Source organism: Budorcas taxicolor, chromosome 2, assembly GCF_023091745.1.
Source record: "Budorcas taxicolor isolate Tak-1 chromosome 2, Takin1.1, whole genome shotgun sequence".
Lineage (NCBI taxonomy): Eukaryota > Metazoa > Chordata > Mammalia > Artiodactyla > Bovidae > Budorcas > Budorcas taxicolor.
The window spans coordinates 124,432,949-124,451,228 of NC_068911.1; the positions used below are offsets into that span (position 1 = coordinate 124,432,949).

Below are 18,280 nucleotides of genomic sequence, written 5' to 3' on the forward strand. Positions count from 1 at the left end.
CTTTATTAGTACAAAACAGAAAATGAAAAAGAAAGTTGAGGGGGAAGAGAAGGAAGCACAGTGTATTTGAAAGTGAGATTAATACTGTATTACGATTTTGATTCTTTTTCTCTTTAGATCTTTTAGAGAAATCTCGAGTTGTTAAGCAGCCAAGAGGTGAAAGAAACTTCCATGTGTTTTATCAGCTGCTTTCTGGTGCCTCTGAAGAGCTTCTCAGTAAGTCCCTGTTTTTGTGTTTTAATTTAATTTTTACTGTTGCAGCATCCAAAGCAGAAGTGTCCCTTATGGTTTTCCTCTTTTTGTCTTAAAATTTTTCCATGATTCTACTTGAAGGGAAGAACACGATGGGTTGGCTTCTACCACCTTGCAGTCTTTGGTATCTGTCTCTGTAGTACCTCACCAGGTACTGGAACGTGTCTCAGATGGATTGCTAAAAGAGCTAAAAGTTGGGGGAGGGACTCATTATCAATTAAAAAAAAATAAAATGGAAGACTATAATTTGTGTTTCAGGTGGGTTGCTAAAAAAACTAAAAGTTGGGAGAGAGGCTCATTATCTATTTAAAAAAAAAACCAAAATGGAAGAATATAATTAGTCCACTTGGAAGGAAGTTAGCAGGGAGCAGTAGATGAGTATAATTATATACAAACATACTACTCAGTGACAATTTAAAAATAGTGGAAAAGACATTTGCAACTGATACAAGAGACAAAAATCTGACCTTTAGATATTTTAGAGAATTATTATAAGTCCATCAGGAGAGTATCCAATAGTCAGTAACTAAGTGATGAAAAGTTTTGAACAAATAGTTTAAACAAAAAGAGCTATGGAAAATCAACACACTTGGGGGAAAAAATTACCCTCATAGTTCAGTTCAGTCGCTCAGTCATGTCCGATGCTTTGCGATCCTGTAGACTGCAGCATGCCAGGCCTCCCTGTCTATCACCAACTCCTGGAGTTTACTCAAACTCAAGTCCATTGAGTTGGTGATGCCATCCAACCATCTCATCCTCTGTCATCCCCTTCTCCTCCCACCTTCAATCTTTCCTAGCATCAGGGTCTTTTCCAGTGAGTCAGTTCTTCACATCAGGTGGCCAAAGTATTAGAGTTTCAGCTTCAATATCAGTCCGTTCAATGACTATTCAGGACTGATTTCCTTTAGGATGGACTGGTTGGATCTCTTTGCAGTCCAGGGGACTCTCAAGAGTCATCTCCAACATCACAGTTCAAAAGCATCAATTCTTCAGCACTCAGCTTTCTTTATAGTCCAATTCTCACATCCACACGTGACTACTGGAAAAACAATAGCCTTGACCAGTTGGACCTTTGTTGACAAAGTAATGTCGCTGCTTTTCAATATGCTGTCTAGGTTGGTCATAACTTTTCTTCCAAGGAGCAAGCATCTTTTAATTTCATGGCTGCAATCACCATCTGCAGTGATTTTGGAGCCCCCCAAAATGAAGTCTGTCACTGTTTCCATCGTTTCCCCATCTATTTGCCATGAAGTGATGGGACAGGATGTCATGATCTTAGTTTTCTGAATGTTGAGTTTTAAGCCAACTTTTTCACTCTGCTCTTTTACTTTCATCAAGAAGTTCTTTAGTCCTTCTTCGCTTTCTGCCGTAAGGATGGTGTCATCTGCATATCTGAAGTTATTGATATTTCTCCTGGCAATCTTGATTCCAGCTTATGCTTCATCCAGCCTGGCATTTCTCATGATGTACTCTTCATATAAGTTAAATAAGCAGGATAACAGTATACAGCCCTGACGTATTCCTTTCCCAGTTTGGAACCTGTTTATCCATGTCCAGTTCTAACTTGCTTCCTGACCTGCATACAGATTTCTCAGGAGGCAGGTCAGGTGGTCTGGTATTCCCATTTCTTGAAGAATTTTCTACAGTTTGTTGTGATCCCCACAGTCAAAGGCTTTGGCATAGTCAATAAAGCAGAAGTGGATGTTAATTATCAACAAATGTAAATTGAGGCAGCACTGAAGTAGCCCCTGTACACGTATTAGCTAAAGTTATTGAAGAGGATAAAGCTGGCAGAGTTGTCAGGACTGATCTGTCTAGAGCTTCTGAGTATCACTTCAACGTGAGGACTTTTTCCTGGGGGACTAGTTGGCAAAGCAGAAGTCATAAAATGATCAGACCCTGCTGCCCAGGCACACCACTTTTTGGATTACATCCCAATGGAATCATTCAAAAGAATCCAAAAAATATTTTGTGTGAAGACATTTATCACTGGCTTTTATTTATTATAACAAACTGGAGAAAATCCAAGTGTCCAACAGTGGGAGAATCACTAGGCAGACATCATATGTTATAAGGAAATAGCACATTGAAGATAAATAATCCAAATATGGAAAGGGTCTGTAAAAAAAAAAACAGTTTGAAATATGTACGCACGATGAAGGTGATTTTGGTCAAATACTATTACTGATATATTTGAGTTGATACCATTCATTTCTGTTCTTTTGGTTCAATGCATAGTATGAAAGTCTTTTTATCTGAAGGGTTAAAGGAATGAGATGTTAAAGATGATTAGATTTATTGAAGTAACTTATCAACTCGTATGTGTGATTCAATAGATAAGCTTAAACTTGAGCGGGATTTCAGCAGATATAACTACCTGAGTCTGGACTCGGCCAAAGTTAATGGAGTGGATGATGCAGCAAATTTCAGAACCGTTAGGGTAAGATGTAATGCCTTTGTTACTCTTTAAAATGGGTGATGTTATATTGCTCAATCAGCATTGTTAAAGTTCAGACTTTTCTTTGATTTCTAACTCATGCTCCCAAAGGTTTTAGAATTATAGAATTTATTGTATTTTTGTTAGTTTGATATTTTACTAGCTCAATAGTCATATGGTATTGAAAAGGCCAGACTTAATTGGAGCGTGCAATTTTACTGTTTTACATCTATTTTGGGGTTTGACTTTTTATATTGTACTGAAATTCCAAATGTATTTATATGCTCAGTAGTTAATTTCCACATGTGAAAACTGTCCTACAGTCATGTTAAGTCAAATCTATTTTTCAGACAGTCATGTTTATATATAGTTTTTGAAAAATCCTCCATAAAACAGAATAATTAGCATTTGTGTTCATTAGAAAAAAAAATTATTTTTAATTAAATTCTGCTTTCTATGTTTCTGAGGCACTTGGAAAGTTGCTTCTATTAGGAAATGATCCTGATAACTGTTATTTACTTCCAGATGATACAGCTGCAATAGTGGCAGGGGTGGGAATAGGCTGGATTATAGATAAAATAAGATTGGAATCAGTTCATCTTTAGGGGTGAGTGAATATAACATGTGGTTCTTTTCCTGCTCCCTAGACTTGTATATGTTTGAAATTTTCTAGAATGGTAAATCTTATAGTACTCCCATTGCTGTGTAACCTAGTCATTATAAATAAATAGGCAGGTAGATTGATTGGGGTGGAGGGAAGTAAATAAGCAAGCAAGCAGACTGGGCTGTTCTTCAAAAAAGAAAACGTTTCTTGAGAATATAATTTTTTCTAAGTTGTCTGAACAGCCTCATATGGAAGCCTGTTGATCCCTGGTCATGATTTTAAGTTTGGGACCAGTTCTATGACCACTTTGCTTGGCAGATCATTGGCACTCAATAAAAATTTATGACTGGACAAATGTTCCTTATTACCTGTAGTTCCTGGAATTGAGTACTTCACCTTTGCAAACCACAGTTTTTCTCCCATGTATAATAAATGAGGAGGTTTCTTTGTAGGGGATTATATAAGGTTTTTTGCTTGGTTTTGTTTCTAGCAGCAGAACTCCAGTATGAAAACACACACACACACACACACACACAGAGCTGCTGTGATTGGAGCTGGAGTGGGAACCCAGGACTCAGCTCTCCACCTTCTTCTCTCCCTCTGTCTTCCTCTTTGCCACAGCCTGTGAAATACCCCAGGGTTCCTTGAATTCGAACTTGAAACCACTGAGCAAGATAGAGCCCAGCATTGGTGCTAATTCAGTTCATTCATTATTAGGTTGGCCACAAAGTTCATTCAGACTTTTCCATGTGATGTTAGTTTTGCCTTTTGGAAAGTTTACTCTGGGACACTTTGTCTTTTTGATTTTTTTTCAGAGGCGAGTCTGTTTTATGATTTTTTTTTTTAAATAATAGAGAACTGCAGACAGAAAACACGTGCTTTTTCTCCCCTAGAATGCCATGCAAATCGTGGGTTTCATGGACCATGAAGCTGAGTCTGTGTTGGAGGTGGTGGCTGCGGTGTTGAAGCTGGGGAACATTGAGTTCAAGCCTGAATCGCGAGTGAATGGCTTAGATGAAAGCAAGATCAAAGATAAAAACGGTAAGTCAGTGGAGGACGGGCCCTGTTGAGCAAAACTGACTTTGAACTTCTGCCCAGTTTTTAATGTAGAAAGTAAAACTTGCTTTGAGTTGAAAAAACTTTCTAGTGAACCGAGCAGAAATGTAATTACAGCTCAGTCTGAAGTCTTTTGATTTATATATTTTACATTGATTGGTTTGAAAATGATTTAGAAAGAACACTGTAAGCCTTGAAAGTGATTGATTATTAGCAGCAGATATGCAGTAACTCTTTGTGACCATTCCCCCTACAACAGAGTTAAAAGAAATTTGCGAGCTGACCGGCATTGACCAGTCAGTTCTAGAACGAGCTTTCAGCTTCCGAACGGTCGAGGCCAAGCAAGAGAAAGTTTCAACTACACTGAATGTGGCTCAGGTGGGTGAAACATAATGTCTGGAAGGGAGTTTTAAAAGTCTTCAGAATCTTGTATAAGTGGAAACAAAAATTTTAGTTTTCAGGCTATTATCCTGTCATATTATATTCTGGGCATTGTTTTAGGCACTAGGGGTACAGGGTAAACTAAACACACAAAGATCCCTGCCTTTGTGAAGCTTAAAATTTTGGCAGGAGGAGCCAGACAAAGCAGTAGACCTAGAAAATTCATACAGCAAGCTAGCAGGTGCTAAGTGCAATGGACAAAGAGAAGAAAATAGAGCAGAGTAAGGGAGGCCCATGGTGTTCAGGGCAGAGGGGCTGAGTGAGCTGAGAAATAGCTGGAGAGTTTTGAGCACAGGTGGTATGATCTGCCTTGTAAGGGGTCATCTGGCTGCAGTATAGGCAGCATAATATAAGGGACAGAGGGTGTCTTAGTCACTTTGGCTGCTATAACAGAATACTGTATTCTCTTTAAACAAAAACGGTTATTTTTCACAGTTCTTGAGGCTGGAAGGCTGAGATTAGAGTGCCAACACAGTCGAATTCGTGCTGAGGGCCCTCTTCCTTACATACAGACACCTGCCTACCTACTTGTCCTCACATGGCAGAGAGGAGGAGTGAGCAAATGAGCTTTGGTGTCTTCACCCCTTTTAAGGGTCATTCAGGCAGTCAGTTCAGTTGCCCAGTCGTGTCCGACTCCTTGCGACCCCATGAATCGCAGCACGCCAGGCCTCCCTGCCCATCACCAACTCCCGGAATCCACTCAGACTCACGTCCATCGAGTCGGTGATGCCATCCAGCCATCTCATCCTCTGTCGTCCCCTTTTCCCCCTGCCCCCAATCCCTCCCAGCATCAGAGTCTTTTCCAATGAGTCAGCTCTTCGCATGAGGTGGCCAAAGTACTGGAGCTTCAGCTTTTAGGGGTACTGGTCCCATTATGGGGACTCCAGCCTCACCACCACATCTAAGTCTAATTGCCTTCTAAAGGCCCCACTTCCAAATGCCATCACACTGGGGCTTCAACATATGGATTTGGGGGAGGGGGATACACATTCATAGCTCAGGGGAGCACACAGTTGTATGCTAACGCAGAGTCGATGGTGGCTTTTGAACCAGATGGCGGCAGTGGAATGAGAAGTATATTTTGAAAGGGGATGCAATGAGATTTGCTGATGCGTTGGTATATGTGAGATGAAAGACACAGAAGAGTCCAGGATGACTCCCAACACTTTTGGCCCAAGCACCGTTATTGATTTGGAGAAGATAGTGGAGGAGCTGGCTGTGGTTTAATGACCAGATTGGCTTCCCTGCCTTTCTTACTGTTCCCCCTCCACCCTCCACACTTAGGCCAGTGGAGTCCTTCTAAGACACAAGTCTGAGTTGCTTATGTCTTCTCTCCTTTGGTTCAAGGATGGATGAACAGATGTATTCCGGCATGCTTGTATATGTAGGAGCTTGTATAGACCTTTTCAGTATAAATCCTTTGTTCTATGGCTTAAACACTCTCCCACCAGTCAGTGTTGATATGGGCTAGAATTAAATGGTTAACTTAGGATTTTTCCCACTCAAGCCTGTTCTATCTAGCTGTATTTTCATCCTCCTTGTAAGTAGCCTTAAGCATCGGCAAAACATTGAGTGGGCTTAGTCTTTCTCTCTACTGCTCTGAGCTAGTCTTTCTTACTAACCCAAAACATACACATGCTTTTAGCTTTCTTTCAACATTGATTTCTTATTTTAGGCGAGCAGTTTTGACTATGAAAATACTATACCTTTATAATTATGTAAATTTAAGGTGTAACAATCCTTTTCTAGCTATAACTGCTACATGTCCTTCTTCCTAAGTTACTACTACTGCTATGATGTCTGTCCTTGTCCACCTCACTCATTCAACGTCAGATGGTGAGTCACTTGCCTCATCAAGAAAAATTAGTTGAGCCCACACAGCGGAAGCCTCCGTGTAGACCATTAGTAGGGACATAAGGGATTAAAGAGGATTTTTGGAGAACATGGTTTCTGAGCCAGTCTTTGAAGGATTTAGATGTATAAAGAATAGACAAAATGGTATTTTCAAAAGAAAAGTGTGAGAGGAGCCAGGTTTGGAGTACATAGCAAAAAAGAGTTGATCAGGCTTGGTTAAAGTGAAGTGAAAGTGAAGTCGCTCAGTCGTGTCCGACTCTTTGTGACCCCGTGGACTGTAGCCCACCAGGCTCCTCTGTCCATGGGATTCTCCAGGCAAGAATACTGGAGTGGCTTGCCATTTCCTTCTCCAGGGGATCTTCCCAACACAGGGATCGAATCTGGATCTCACGCATTGCAGGCAGATGCTTTAACCTAAGGCTATAAATATGTAAAGAGGATTCAGAGCTACATGGCTAGAAATGATGTCAGAGTGGATTGTGTGCAACAGTGGTTCTCGAACTTGAGGGTGCATGAGAATCACCTGGAGGGTTTCTTAGACACGGTTTGCAGGTCATACCCCCTGGAGTGTTTGGTTCAGTATGTCTGAGGTAGGATGGGAGAATTTGCTTTTCTAACAAATTCCCAGTTGCTGCTGCTGCTGCTGCCACTGTCCATCCCAAGGTTCCATTTTGAGAATATTTCAATAGATTGGGGATGGTGAAGTATATAGTGATGTGATGAGAAAACATCTGTTTAAGAGGCGCTTTAGGAATATTTCATATATGTTATATATATATGGAATATATATGGATGTATTTTTGTCTTTTTAGTGTGTGTTTTATTCTTGCTTTTTAATCATCCTGTAGAGAAATCAGACCCAGGTGCCTCTTACATGTATAATCTTGAGTCACCTTGCATCACTGGGTAAAACTTTCCCCCATTCTTTTAACTATTGACATAAAAGAATTGGCTTGAGATCTCAGATTATTCAGCTTCTTAAGTTTTGTTGTTGTTGTTGCAGGATTCAGAGAGTTTGTTTCTACCAGTCTTATGGCCTAAAAGATTTTTATTCCTACAAGATGTGATTTGTTTTATTACCTTTTCCTCATAACTTCAATTCTTGGGCCCCATTATCATCTTTACTGCCCTATGCCTCATTTTCCCCAAGGCATTTAGATCTTTCCCCAGATGGAATGACTAATATTGAAATAACAGGAACTCAAGACAGAGTTATTGTTCAGCTTCTACCACATATTTGTGCCTTGGCTCCCAGAGTCCCTGTCATCTGATCCTAAATGACTTCTCCCAGTTTATTCCCTGATAGTTCTCTAAATGCCATACTTATTTCTACCGGAGGCCTTTGCTCCTGCTTATCCATGTCATTGCTAATTCCTTCTGCTGTCTAGATGGTCCTTGAATTGTACCTCATCTAGGAAGCCTTCCGTGATCATAAGGCCCTGATTCTTCCTTCTCTGAGCTCATTTTTCTCCTGCAAACTCCTTTGGAACTTGCCTTTCGATTGTTTGACCTCCCATATTCCTCTCTAAGCTCCCAGAAGGTGAGCCCCGTGCCCATGCATCTCTGTGTCTCCACTTACCCTGCTGTCCTGGGTCACGCCTGATACTGGACATCATCATGGAAGCAGATTCCTCCTGGGGTTTTTCTCTAAGAGCTTCATCAGCTGCAGAAACAGTCCTGTCATTTGTGCTTAGAATCTGAGATGGCGAGTCTGTGCACTTGGTGTCTTCCCTCATTTCTACACACCTTACTCACGATCCTTATATGGGAATAAACCTTCCTTTAGAGGATGGTACTGTGGAGATGAGGTGGCAGCAATCAGACCCAAAAAACTACAGGTAGCAAACTGACATCCGTGAGGCCAGGTACAGCTCAGTAGGTGTACTTTATTTGATGAACATTTGAGGAAATCGTAGTTTTGGCTTATTTGTTTTCTCATGTTAGCTTGGTTTTAAAATTTTGAAGTTGAGTGCCTTTAACCTGGAATGCAGTCTCTAGCTCACTTGGACCCCACTATTTCCCATTGATTTTTATTGTGCAGTCCCTGAAAGCATCTGAGTTTGAGACTTCTAAATAAGTATTTGAACGAAACAAGGATGATTAAGATTGTCAGTGGTTACACTTTAAAAAATATAAAGCAGTTTACCAGAATAAGTTGTCACTATTCATTCAGTTGCATACTGAAACAGTGGTTTGTTTATAGCAAATTGCATACGGTTAGGAGAGCTGGATGATGTGATGATGAAATAGGGTCTGTTTATAAATAAGTAGTGTTTGGAAATGACTTGATCTTATAAGAAGAAAGGGGAAAGGATTAAGAAAGAATTATCTAGGTTTATGAGGCTGTAGAAGAGGATGAGGACACTTCAGAATACACCTGCAGACTATGTGCCAAGCATTGTTCTAGGCACTTAAAATATCTATTTTAAAAAAAAAAAAACAGAACAAAACCTAGAAGAAAGGGTATTGGAGAAATACTGTTCTTCTAAATTAAACATTCTGTCTTTGTGCCAGCATTTTATATATACATTTTCTTCTGTGGAATTATTCCCTCTGCCCTCCAGCCCCCACCTCACGTATAGTATTGGACAGTCAGGTTTTATTTTTTTTACCAACGTCTAGGTGAATTTTCTACCCTTATTGGAGTAGCTGCCTGAGACTTTGGGAGACAGGTTTGGGATTAGCGTGGAAGTATCAGATAAAGGGAAAAGGTACTCTCTTCCCAGCTGTAGTATATTATCATGGAGTGAGTCTGTTATTAAAGTTGTCACACTTCATCTCATAAGAATTGTAGAGAAAGAATTTTCACATAATTTAGTATTTTGTGTTCTTTATAAAATAAAAATATAATGATTTACTTTAACTGTAATGCCCAACTTTCTGTTTATAAACAATGAAGTACACACATATGTCTAGTCTTAAAAACAGCAATAGAACCTCTTTCCTGAGGCCAATTTCTTCTTGGGCTGCTGCTGCCCATTTCCAGGCCTGTCCCCAGAGCAATGGTATCAGATGTATCACTAGTACTTACTTCCTGCATACCCTTGGCACACAGTACGTTTGTTTAGGGTCTGTTAGGCCTCCTGACCAAACCCAGCTTTCTCCAACCTTTGTATTCTAAATCAAGGTCAGAGAAACATCCATGTCTTCTACCTATTCTTTGTTAAGTAGCTGTGAACAGCTTTCAAACAGATAAGAAATGAAAGCACTTTATTTTTATTATACAAAGTATTATCCAACAACATGTTGTTATACTGCTTATTACAAAAGTTCTTTTAGATGCTCAAAAGACTGATTGATGAAAAATAACTACAGATCTCATCAGTCAAAACCATTTTCAGTGTATTTCCTTTGAGTTTCCTACATCTAATAGTTTAAAAAATAGTTGTTATTATAATAAATGTATATGTTTTATTATCACAAAGCATAATAGGAATTTTTCATTTCATTATCTGATTTTTATAACAATCATTCTGTGATGACTGTGTAACTTCCCTTCCACCAGGCACTTATTTATTTATTTTACTATGCTTCTGTTGTTGAACATCTAAATTGCCTGTGATTTTTCTCTGTTCTATAATACTGAGATGAATATCCGTGTGGAGAAAGCCTTTGCAGTGTTTAAAGTTAATTTCCTGGGATGCAAAAAAGTATAATAACTGGGTATAAGCAATTTCCCCAGTTTTCTTAATGGCTTGACTGTTCATCTAGAGTACAATAAAAATGCTCTGAAAAGAAATTTGAAATAAAAGAGTTTTCAATATCTTTTAAAAATATCTTCATTATTTTATTGAAATTAAGCATTGTGGTAATTGTGGGTATTGAGTTTTTCTTTTTCTTTTTAATAGGCTTATTATGCCCGTGATGCTCTGGCTAAAAACCTCTACAGCAGGTTGTTTTCATGGCTGGTAAATCGAATCAATGAAAGCATTAAGGTACTGAATCTCTATACACAGATAAATAAATAATTGTAATAAGTGGTATGCAGAGTATAAACATTAAGTTAAGGATATTTTAATTTTATAATCAGGTAATTGATTAGCACTTACCGAGATTGTTCCTTGAAAAGCATTTCCCTTGTTTAGGATTGGAATTTGTCAGCAGTTCTGTTTTTGTTTTGCATGCATGTTATAAGAAATCTCACCAGTGAGTAGTCTCATGGTATTTGCAGAGTTACTGCAAAAGAGAGCATCCTAGGTCCTGGTTGTGACTCATCTGGTGACTAGTTATGCACACTTGGCTGAAGAGGTCACTGGATCAGTCTAGCTATAATATATTCTTCAATAAAATGAGAGTATTGGACTAGATGGTTTTGAAAGACCCTATGATCTCTTTTTTTATAATTAAGCATCTAATATAGCACTGATAAAGAAAGCATAATGATACCTTCTTTAAATCATCTATTATTAAAATTTTGGGGAGATTCCATACAAATGGAATCTTTATATAAATATAAGAAAAAGAAATTAGGAAAAACTTTAATTACTAAATTTGTTTAGAGTTTTCAAATAAACACTTTTCAAATATAAACTGGCTTTCCTCTTTCATGTGTTTAAAAAAACCTAAATTCTATTCTTCTAGGCCTGAGACACAACTAACTTGTAATCTACGTCTATAGTCCTTGTTATGCTTTTAGTGTTATATGTAATGCTTAAATTAACCCTTCAATTTGAAACTATTTTTAAGGCACAAACAAAAGTGAGAAAGAAAGTCATGGGTGTTTTGGACATTTATGGCTTCGAAATTTTTGAGGTGAGCTGCTTATTATTATTATTGTTATTATTATCTTAATTTTGTGAAACAGTTGGAGATTAAATCTTGTGTTCTATAGAAAACATTTGATATAATTAATATGACTCTTAATCTACAAGTAACTCTTGTAAAGATGTAACAGTTGTGTGTGTGTATGTGTGTTAAGAGCTGAGATCCAGCATTTTGGAGACTGTGCTGTTTAAAAAAATTTTCTTGTATTAGTACTTGACTTTTGAAATTGCAAATTCAAAATTCCTACTGTGAAATTCCTAACAAAGTATATAGACGTTATGTCTGTAGTTATTAATATTTGTTCATTTGTAGATTGCTTGAAAATCAGATAGGATGGTGCCGTAAAAAAAGCCAGAAATGGGAGAGCCAGAGGCTGGCTGTGGCCTGGCCAGAGCTGGTTACTTCATCTCTGTAGGACTCAGGCAGAGAGTGTCTGCATCATGTGCTTTGTTGGATCTTAGCTAGGTCTCATCCAACTGTAGTCTTATGAGTTCTGCTGCACAGGTTGAAAGAAATTTTCAGCTAAAAGTTCACAATGAAACATTTTTTAAAAGACTCCGTGTTCATTGCAAGTTAAATATTTAAACATGATAGACTTATGTTAGAATTTCTTATTTACCCCCTTGCTAACTTTGGCATGAAGAAGCCGTTTTAAGGACCTGTTAGGAGAAGGCAATGGCACCTCACTCCAGTACTCTTGCCTGGAAAATCCCATGGGCGGAGGAGCCTGGTAGGCTGCAGTCCATGGGGTCGTGAAGAGTTGGACACGACTGAACGGCTTCCCTTTCACTTTCATGGACTGGAGAAGGAAATGGCAACCCACTCCAGTGTTCTTGCCTGGAGAATCCCAGGGACAGGGGAGGCTACCGTCTATGGGGTCGCACAGAGTCGGACACGACTGAAGCGACTTAGCAGCAGCAGGCATCCTTAAAGGACTCTCGCTTAAAGTGAGACCTAAAGGAGTCTTACTTTTAGGACTGGCATTTTGGTTTGGTTCAGGAAAAATAACGAGTAGATCTTAACTCTCCCCACCAGTAATTTGTGAATTCCTTTAAACAACGAGGCCCTACCCAGAGTGACCACCCAAAGAATTTACATGTTCTAAGTATCAGTGTCACAGAGTCACAAAAAAGACATCAGCTTGCTTCCTGCAGCTCAACCAGTCCTTTCTAGTAAATGCCTTTTTCTTACAACATTTACTTTGGGGATCATGCCTTCTCCTTGCTTTATCATGTTCCATATTTAACAGCTAGAGGGAAATGATCATCAAGAACTGCCTATATGCAAGAATTGTAGTGTTATATACATTGTCTGATTTAATTGCCACAATAGTCTCATGGAGTGGCTGCTGTTATTTCTCCTTTTATAAAAGAAGCAGCAGCAGCAGGGCTTTGAAGGTCAAATAACTATCCCAAGGTTATATGGCTACTATATGTCAGACTCAGGACCTAAATCTTAGGCCTCTTTGATAAATAATTTAAAAAGGCCTTCTACTGGGCTTTTCTTTACTTTTCTCCCCAAACTCACATGGTTCCCAGTATCTGGAGACAAAGAAAAAACCCAAATGCTTAAAGTGTCCGAAATGCTCCCTATATCTGCACGTTTGTCATTATTCTAAGCCCCTGGGCATTGTGGGCCGCCTTCCCAGGGTTCATCTGTGTGCTGGTAGAAGAGTGCAAGGGACTTTTGTGCTTCCTGCTGCCCTCGAAGACTGCACTTCAGCACAGTGTCTGCTTATATTGGTGTCCCTTTAGCAGACTCTGAAAAGGAGAGCTCCCCGTCCCTTGGTAAGAGGAAGAATTTGGGATTTGTGCATGAGAAGGATTGCCTGAGTAGACTCATAAGTCATGGTGCTAAAATTAGTTTCTTTCCAGCAAAACCTCAGGTTACTGTCACTTGATGGGCACTAAATGTCAAGTCATTCTTTACCATTGGCAGGGAAAGAGGTTTCTTACCCAGCATGTTGCTTATCTTCATTTAGATGGTTTCATGTGCAGGGCAAAAGTGGAGATCTCACTAGAAAATTAGGGGAAAAAAATCCATTCATTGATATTTCTCAGATCAAATTAATTTTATTTTTGCTTTGGCAGAAAAAATTCATTGATCCTTGCCAATGGGCGAGTGTTTGGTGTCATGTCACAGTACATGGAACGTTTGTTTAAAGAGGATAGTGGAGTCATGATAGAACATTGGGTTGGCTTCCTCTTCCAGTGAGCTCTAATTAGCCTTGGGAAGAGAGACCTGCCATGCCCTGCCCCGCTGAGTTAAACCTCATGAGCAGTTTGACCATGTGTAAGTGAGGGAGTCATTTCCCCAGGGTTTATTCTGTACCTCCAATGAGCCAGAATGCTGGTGGTAAGCAAGGCAAAGATGTTCCTTGCCTGAATGGAGCTTATGGTCTTGGTCCTAAGATGGAGAGTCTGTTGCTGGCTGAGGACACATCCTCTCTCTGGTAGGAAGCTGTGATCAGGAAATTAGATTTCTTCTTTAAAGTGTTTATTATAGACCTAATTCGGCTTCCCTGATGGCACAGTGGTAAAGAATCCACCTACCAGTGCAGGAGACACAGATTTGATCCCTTGGTTGGGAAGATCCTCTGCAAAAGGAAATGGCAACCCACTCCAGTATTCTTGCCTGGAAAATTACATGGACAGAGGAGGCTGGTGGGCTACAATCCATGCGGACACACAGAGTCTGACACAATTTAGTGACTAAACCAGCGAACAGCAAGCAAGCAGACCTAATCATAACAGGATTTAGACGTTCCAAGTGGAAACTTGCTGTAACTTAGCACTGAGTGGGACACCGTTTAGCAATCCAGGAATATTTTTCATTTATGGTTAATTCAGGTTTTTCTACAAGCCTACCTTTCCGAACATGCTTTCCTTCTGCAAGTTTTATCACCGTTTTCCTCAACATTGTTATAGTTATAGACTTTCTGAAAATGCCTGCATTATGTTTCTAAATGGTCTTCCTTCAGAAGAAAGTTCTGAAGTTCTCACGGCTAATTAGAGCTTACTGGAAGATGAACCCAACCCAATGTTCTATCATGACTCCAGTTCAATAGTTCTCAAACTTAGCTACACATTGGACTCACCTGGGGAACTTTGGAAAATTTAACTATTTGGGCTGCACCCCAGACCAATAGATCAGAACTTCTGGATATGGAGTCCAAGCAGCAGTATTTTCAAGCTCCCAGGTAATTCCAATGTGCCATCAAGGTTGCTCTTATAAACAGGAATCTTCAGTGTGAACTGTAAATTCCAAGCTTATATGGTGTCCTTGCCATTTGACCTCTGCACTAGATGTCCTGCCTCACACACAATTCATCTTAACCTAAACCTAATCTGTGTGTATATAATGTTCCTAAAACCAAATCGGTTATACTTTTACTCTTTTTAAACAGACCAGATCCAACCAGTCGTATGTCTACAGCAAATCTTATGATGGCCATAAAATCTTTAGAAGTTAATTTTCCTTCTCCATGCCGTAAATCAGTAAATAGGGTTCCCCCCCACCATTTCTTAAGAGAATTAAGATTTGTTTTTCATTATAGTTAATTGTTCTCTCCATTTTCCCGTCTAAACCTTCTCAGTTAATCTTTCAAGCATCTTGATTTTTAATAATCTATTTATGCATTATTTCTTTTATAAATGAACTTATTTGGGGCAAAGGCAGAGGAGGGATTTGGTTGGGCTCTTTTAAGATACGTTTACCTGCTTTTTGATTCAGAATTAGAAAGTTTTTTTTTTTTTTTCTTTTAATGTATTCACACAAATACCCCAGATCCTATTATACATTTTTCTGGATTCTCAGCAAAATTGGAACATGTGGAAATGTCAGAGCTCATCAGGTTGAACACTAGGAACCTAGATAATTGAGGACGTAAAAGTACCATACACTTGTGTGCAAGGGCTCAGAGTATGACCTAAGAGGAGGTATTCAGAATCCACATCAGTGCAAAAATGAAAATTTCAGTGATACTGTACACTCAAGTGAAAATAAACTCATAGAATATAGAAAAAATTCTTTCTTTTTTCTTCAGTGAAAAATGGCTGCAGGAATTAAGGTCCTGCCTTTTGGAAAGCCCTGGGCATCACTTTAAAAATTGTACAGGGCTAGAAGGAATTTTTTTAAATGTTTCTAATTCTGCCTCTTGACCCTACTGACAGTTCCCATGAGAATGTTTTTCAGCTGAGCTGGTGGAAACCTTTCATTTACTTTGGTCTGTCTCTAAACGGAAGAGGGAAACTGATGCATTAAACCATGGGATGATGACACATGCGTTTGACTGCAAAACATTCCAGTCCCAGCTGGGTGAATGGCTGTGCCTTGCTGGCCACACGTGATCTAATGTCAGTTTGGAAAACAGATTAGTGGAACATTGATACCAAAAATAAGGTGAAATGAATTAAAGTTCATTGAGGAGAAAAATCTAGCTATACATCCTGGTAGAACATATTCAGTTTTGCAAAGGAAGAGAATTATAATCCAGACACTCCAAATCTTCACAATTAAGCTTGGATATTCTTATAACTGAAAACATGCCTTTAGATTTCTGAGGAATATTTATAGCATCTCCATAAAGTAGCAAATGCTATTCTTTAAAAAAAAGTGAAACTGAATTCAGAACAATGCTGGGCAATCTAAATTGATTCAACTCTTTTCTAAGTACTTATCTAATAGAGTGGACAGGTGGTTTACTGGGGAACTCTTGTTAGTGTCCTATAGACCAAAGCAGGACAGCAGTGACTGAATATTTTACCTCTCATGTGGCTGAGCTAGTTTTGCACAGGCCAAATGCTGTTATTTGCAATCAGGCATTCTTACTCATCTTGCTCTCAGAACCTCATTGAAAGTGGCCATATGTAGTAAGGCTGTGATCGGCGAGGTGCCATGATTGTTTCAAATTAAAGAATCTAACTAATACTTGGGGAAATGTCAGTGTGAGACCAACTGGTAAGTTCATCTAATGATTATAGGATTTGTTTTCTAAAATATTTTTTAAAAGAAGATTGATTCTAGTTGCAGGGAATATCTTTTGTTCCAGCTTTTTGTATTTAATTTTGTCCTTTATATGCTGGAGAACTTATAGTTGAAGAGGAAGGAGATGATTGAAAGTGGATTTTAGAATGAAAATTAATTTTCATTAATTTTGAGAATTACTATAGTTCATAACATGTATATGCTTGTTTGTCAGTGTTGTTGCTATAACTTTTTAAGTCAAAACGTATTTAAAAAGTATTTCAGAGAACCAGAATGCTGTTTTTCTAATATTGACCATATCTGAGTAGGTACTGGAAAGAAAAATGTTACGTATTTAAAGGGAAGTTTTCTATAGCTTCAGTTAGTCAGTTTTGTGAGTGTCTTTTGAAAAGGAGAATATTTAATGTTAAATGTTTCTCTCCTACTCTGAGGATTGTTTTTTTTTTTACAAAGTTAATTTTCTGGGGAAAAAAAAGTGGCTCTTGATCTGGGGCCCACTTATTGACATTGTGATTTTTGAAAATGGATTGTTAAGTGCATTGTATTTTCCTGTAGGAAGAGCATTATAAATGGGGACTGCCCAAGTGTTTTCTGCTGAGTAAACCTTTGCTAAGACCAACAACACACTTTAAAGCAATAATACAGCCCAATGTCTAAAACAGTGTTGTAACAAAGTTTTAGAACTTTTAGATAAATGTACTATTTCATTTGTTATGCAAAAGACTCCATTGTATGTAAAATATGGAACCCCCACCCAACCTGTTACATCCAAACTTTGACCTCAGATGAAAGTGTTGAGCTATGGGAAATATCGATTAAATATGTAATTAATAGTGCTTTTTGCTGAAGTAAGTTATGATCTTTGAGTTTGAACTGCCCCCCCTGTTTCGTACATTATCTGCATGCTAAGTTGCTTCAGTCGTGTCCGACTCTGCAACTCTATGGACTGTAGCCCCCCTAGGCTCCTTTGTCTGTGGGATTCTCCAGGCAAGAATACTGGAGTGGGTTGCCATGCCCTCCTCCAGAGGACCTTCCTGACTCAGGGGTCGAACCCACATCTCTTGTGTCTCCTGCACTGGTAGGCAGGTTAGTTCATCTGCAGAATCCTTCCCACCCACCATCCTAATGATGGAGTTGAAGGAGCTACCTCGTTTATTTTACATCTTCCTTTCAATGTTTATTATTTATAAAGAGTATAAGACATCATTAGCCTTCTTTATTGCTGAGAATATACAAATATGATAATAGGCCAATATTTTTGATTCATCTTTCAAAATCACTACAAGTAGAAAGCTCATGGTTGACATGAGTATAAACTGGCTATGAATTTTGGGAATATGAATTTATGGGGTTTTTTGATGTTGAAAGGCTGGACTCAAACTCTAGAATTCTTAATAAAAGGCCTAGATTTTAAAATGTTGGTGTATTTTATATTTCTAAATCCAATGAGTGCTTACTACCCCAGTCTGCACTTTGTAAACAGTGTAGAAGGGTGTAGAACCCAGACACTTTGCTGTTTACTTGTGTTTTCTAGAGCAGTCCAACAAGAGTAAGGGGATTGTCTAGTGGAAAATTCAGTATGTTCTTGTGCCAAGAGTTTTAGTGTTATCCTTCAGTCTTTAGGGATGAATGTACTTTAGACAATGGAGAAAAATTCCATGAGTGGAGCATGGATAGAAAACTGGAAGGAGAGGAGGTGAGTCATTCATGAGAACATGCTCCTGCCTACTTCCTCCTTTGGAGAATTTGATTCACAGGACTGTCGTGTACAAGAGAGAACCAGCTCAGGGATTGCTGGCCACCCGCAGTTCTGGACAAGCCAAAAAACATCCAAATTCCAAGCTTCTTTGGCACCTACATATTCATGTGATAGTTCCTTGACTCAG

General features: G+C 38.9%; 1 protein-coding gene across 1 annotated transcript in view; it reads left to right on the forward strand.

The window, feature by feature from the left end:
* Positions 1-18,280, forward strand: part of MYO1B (myosin IB) — a 159,286-nt gene that overhangs the window by 99,641 nt on the left and 41,365 nt on the right. Inside the window, exons 7-12 of the mRNA XM_052659196.1 lie at positions 118-216; positions 2,589-2,692; positions 4,187-4,334; positions 4,609-4,727; positions 10,493-10,579; positions 11,331-11,396. Coding sequence (XP_052515156.1) covers positions 118-216; positions 2,589-2,692; positions 4,187-4,334; positions 4,609-4,727; positions 10,493-10,579; positions 11,331-11,396 — 623 coding nt within the window. The remainder of the gene's footprint in view (positions 1-117; positions 217-2,588; positions 2,693-4,186; positions 4,335-4,608; positions 4,728-10,492; positions 10,580-11,330; positions 11,397-18,280) is intronic.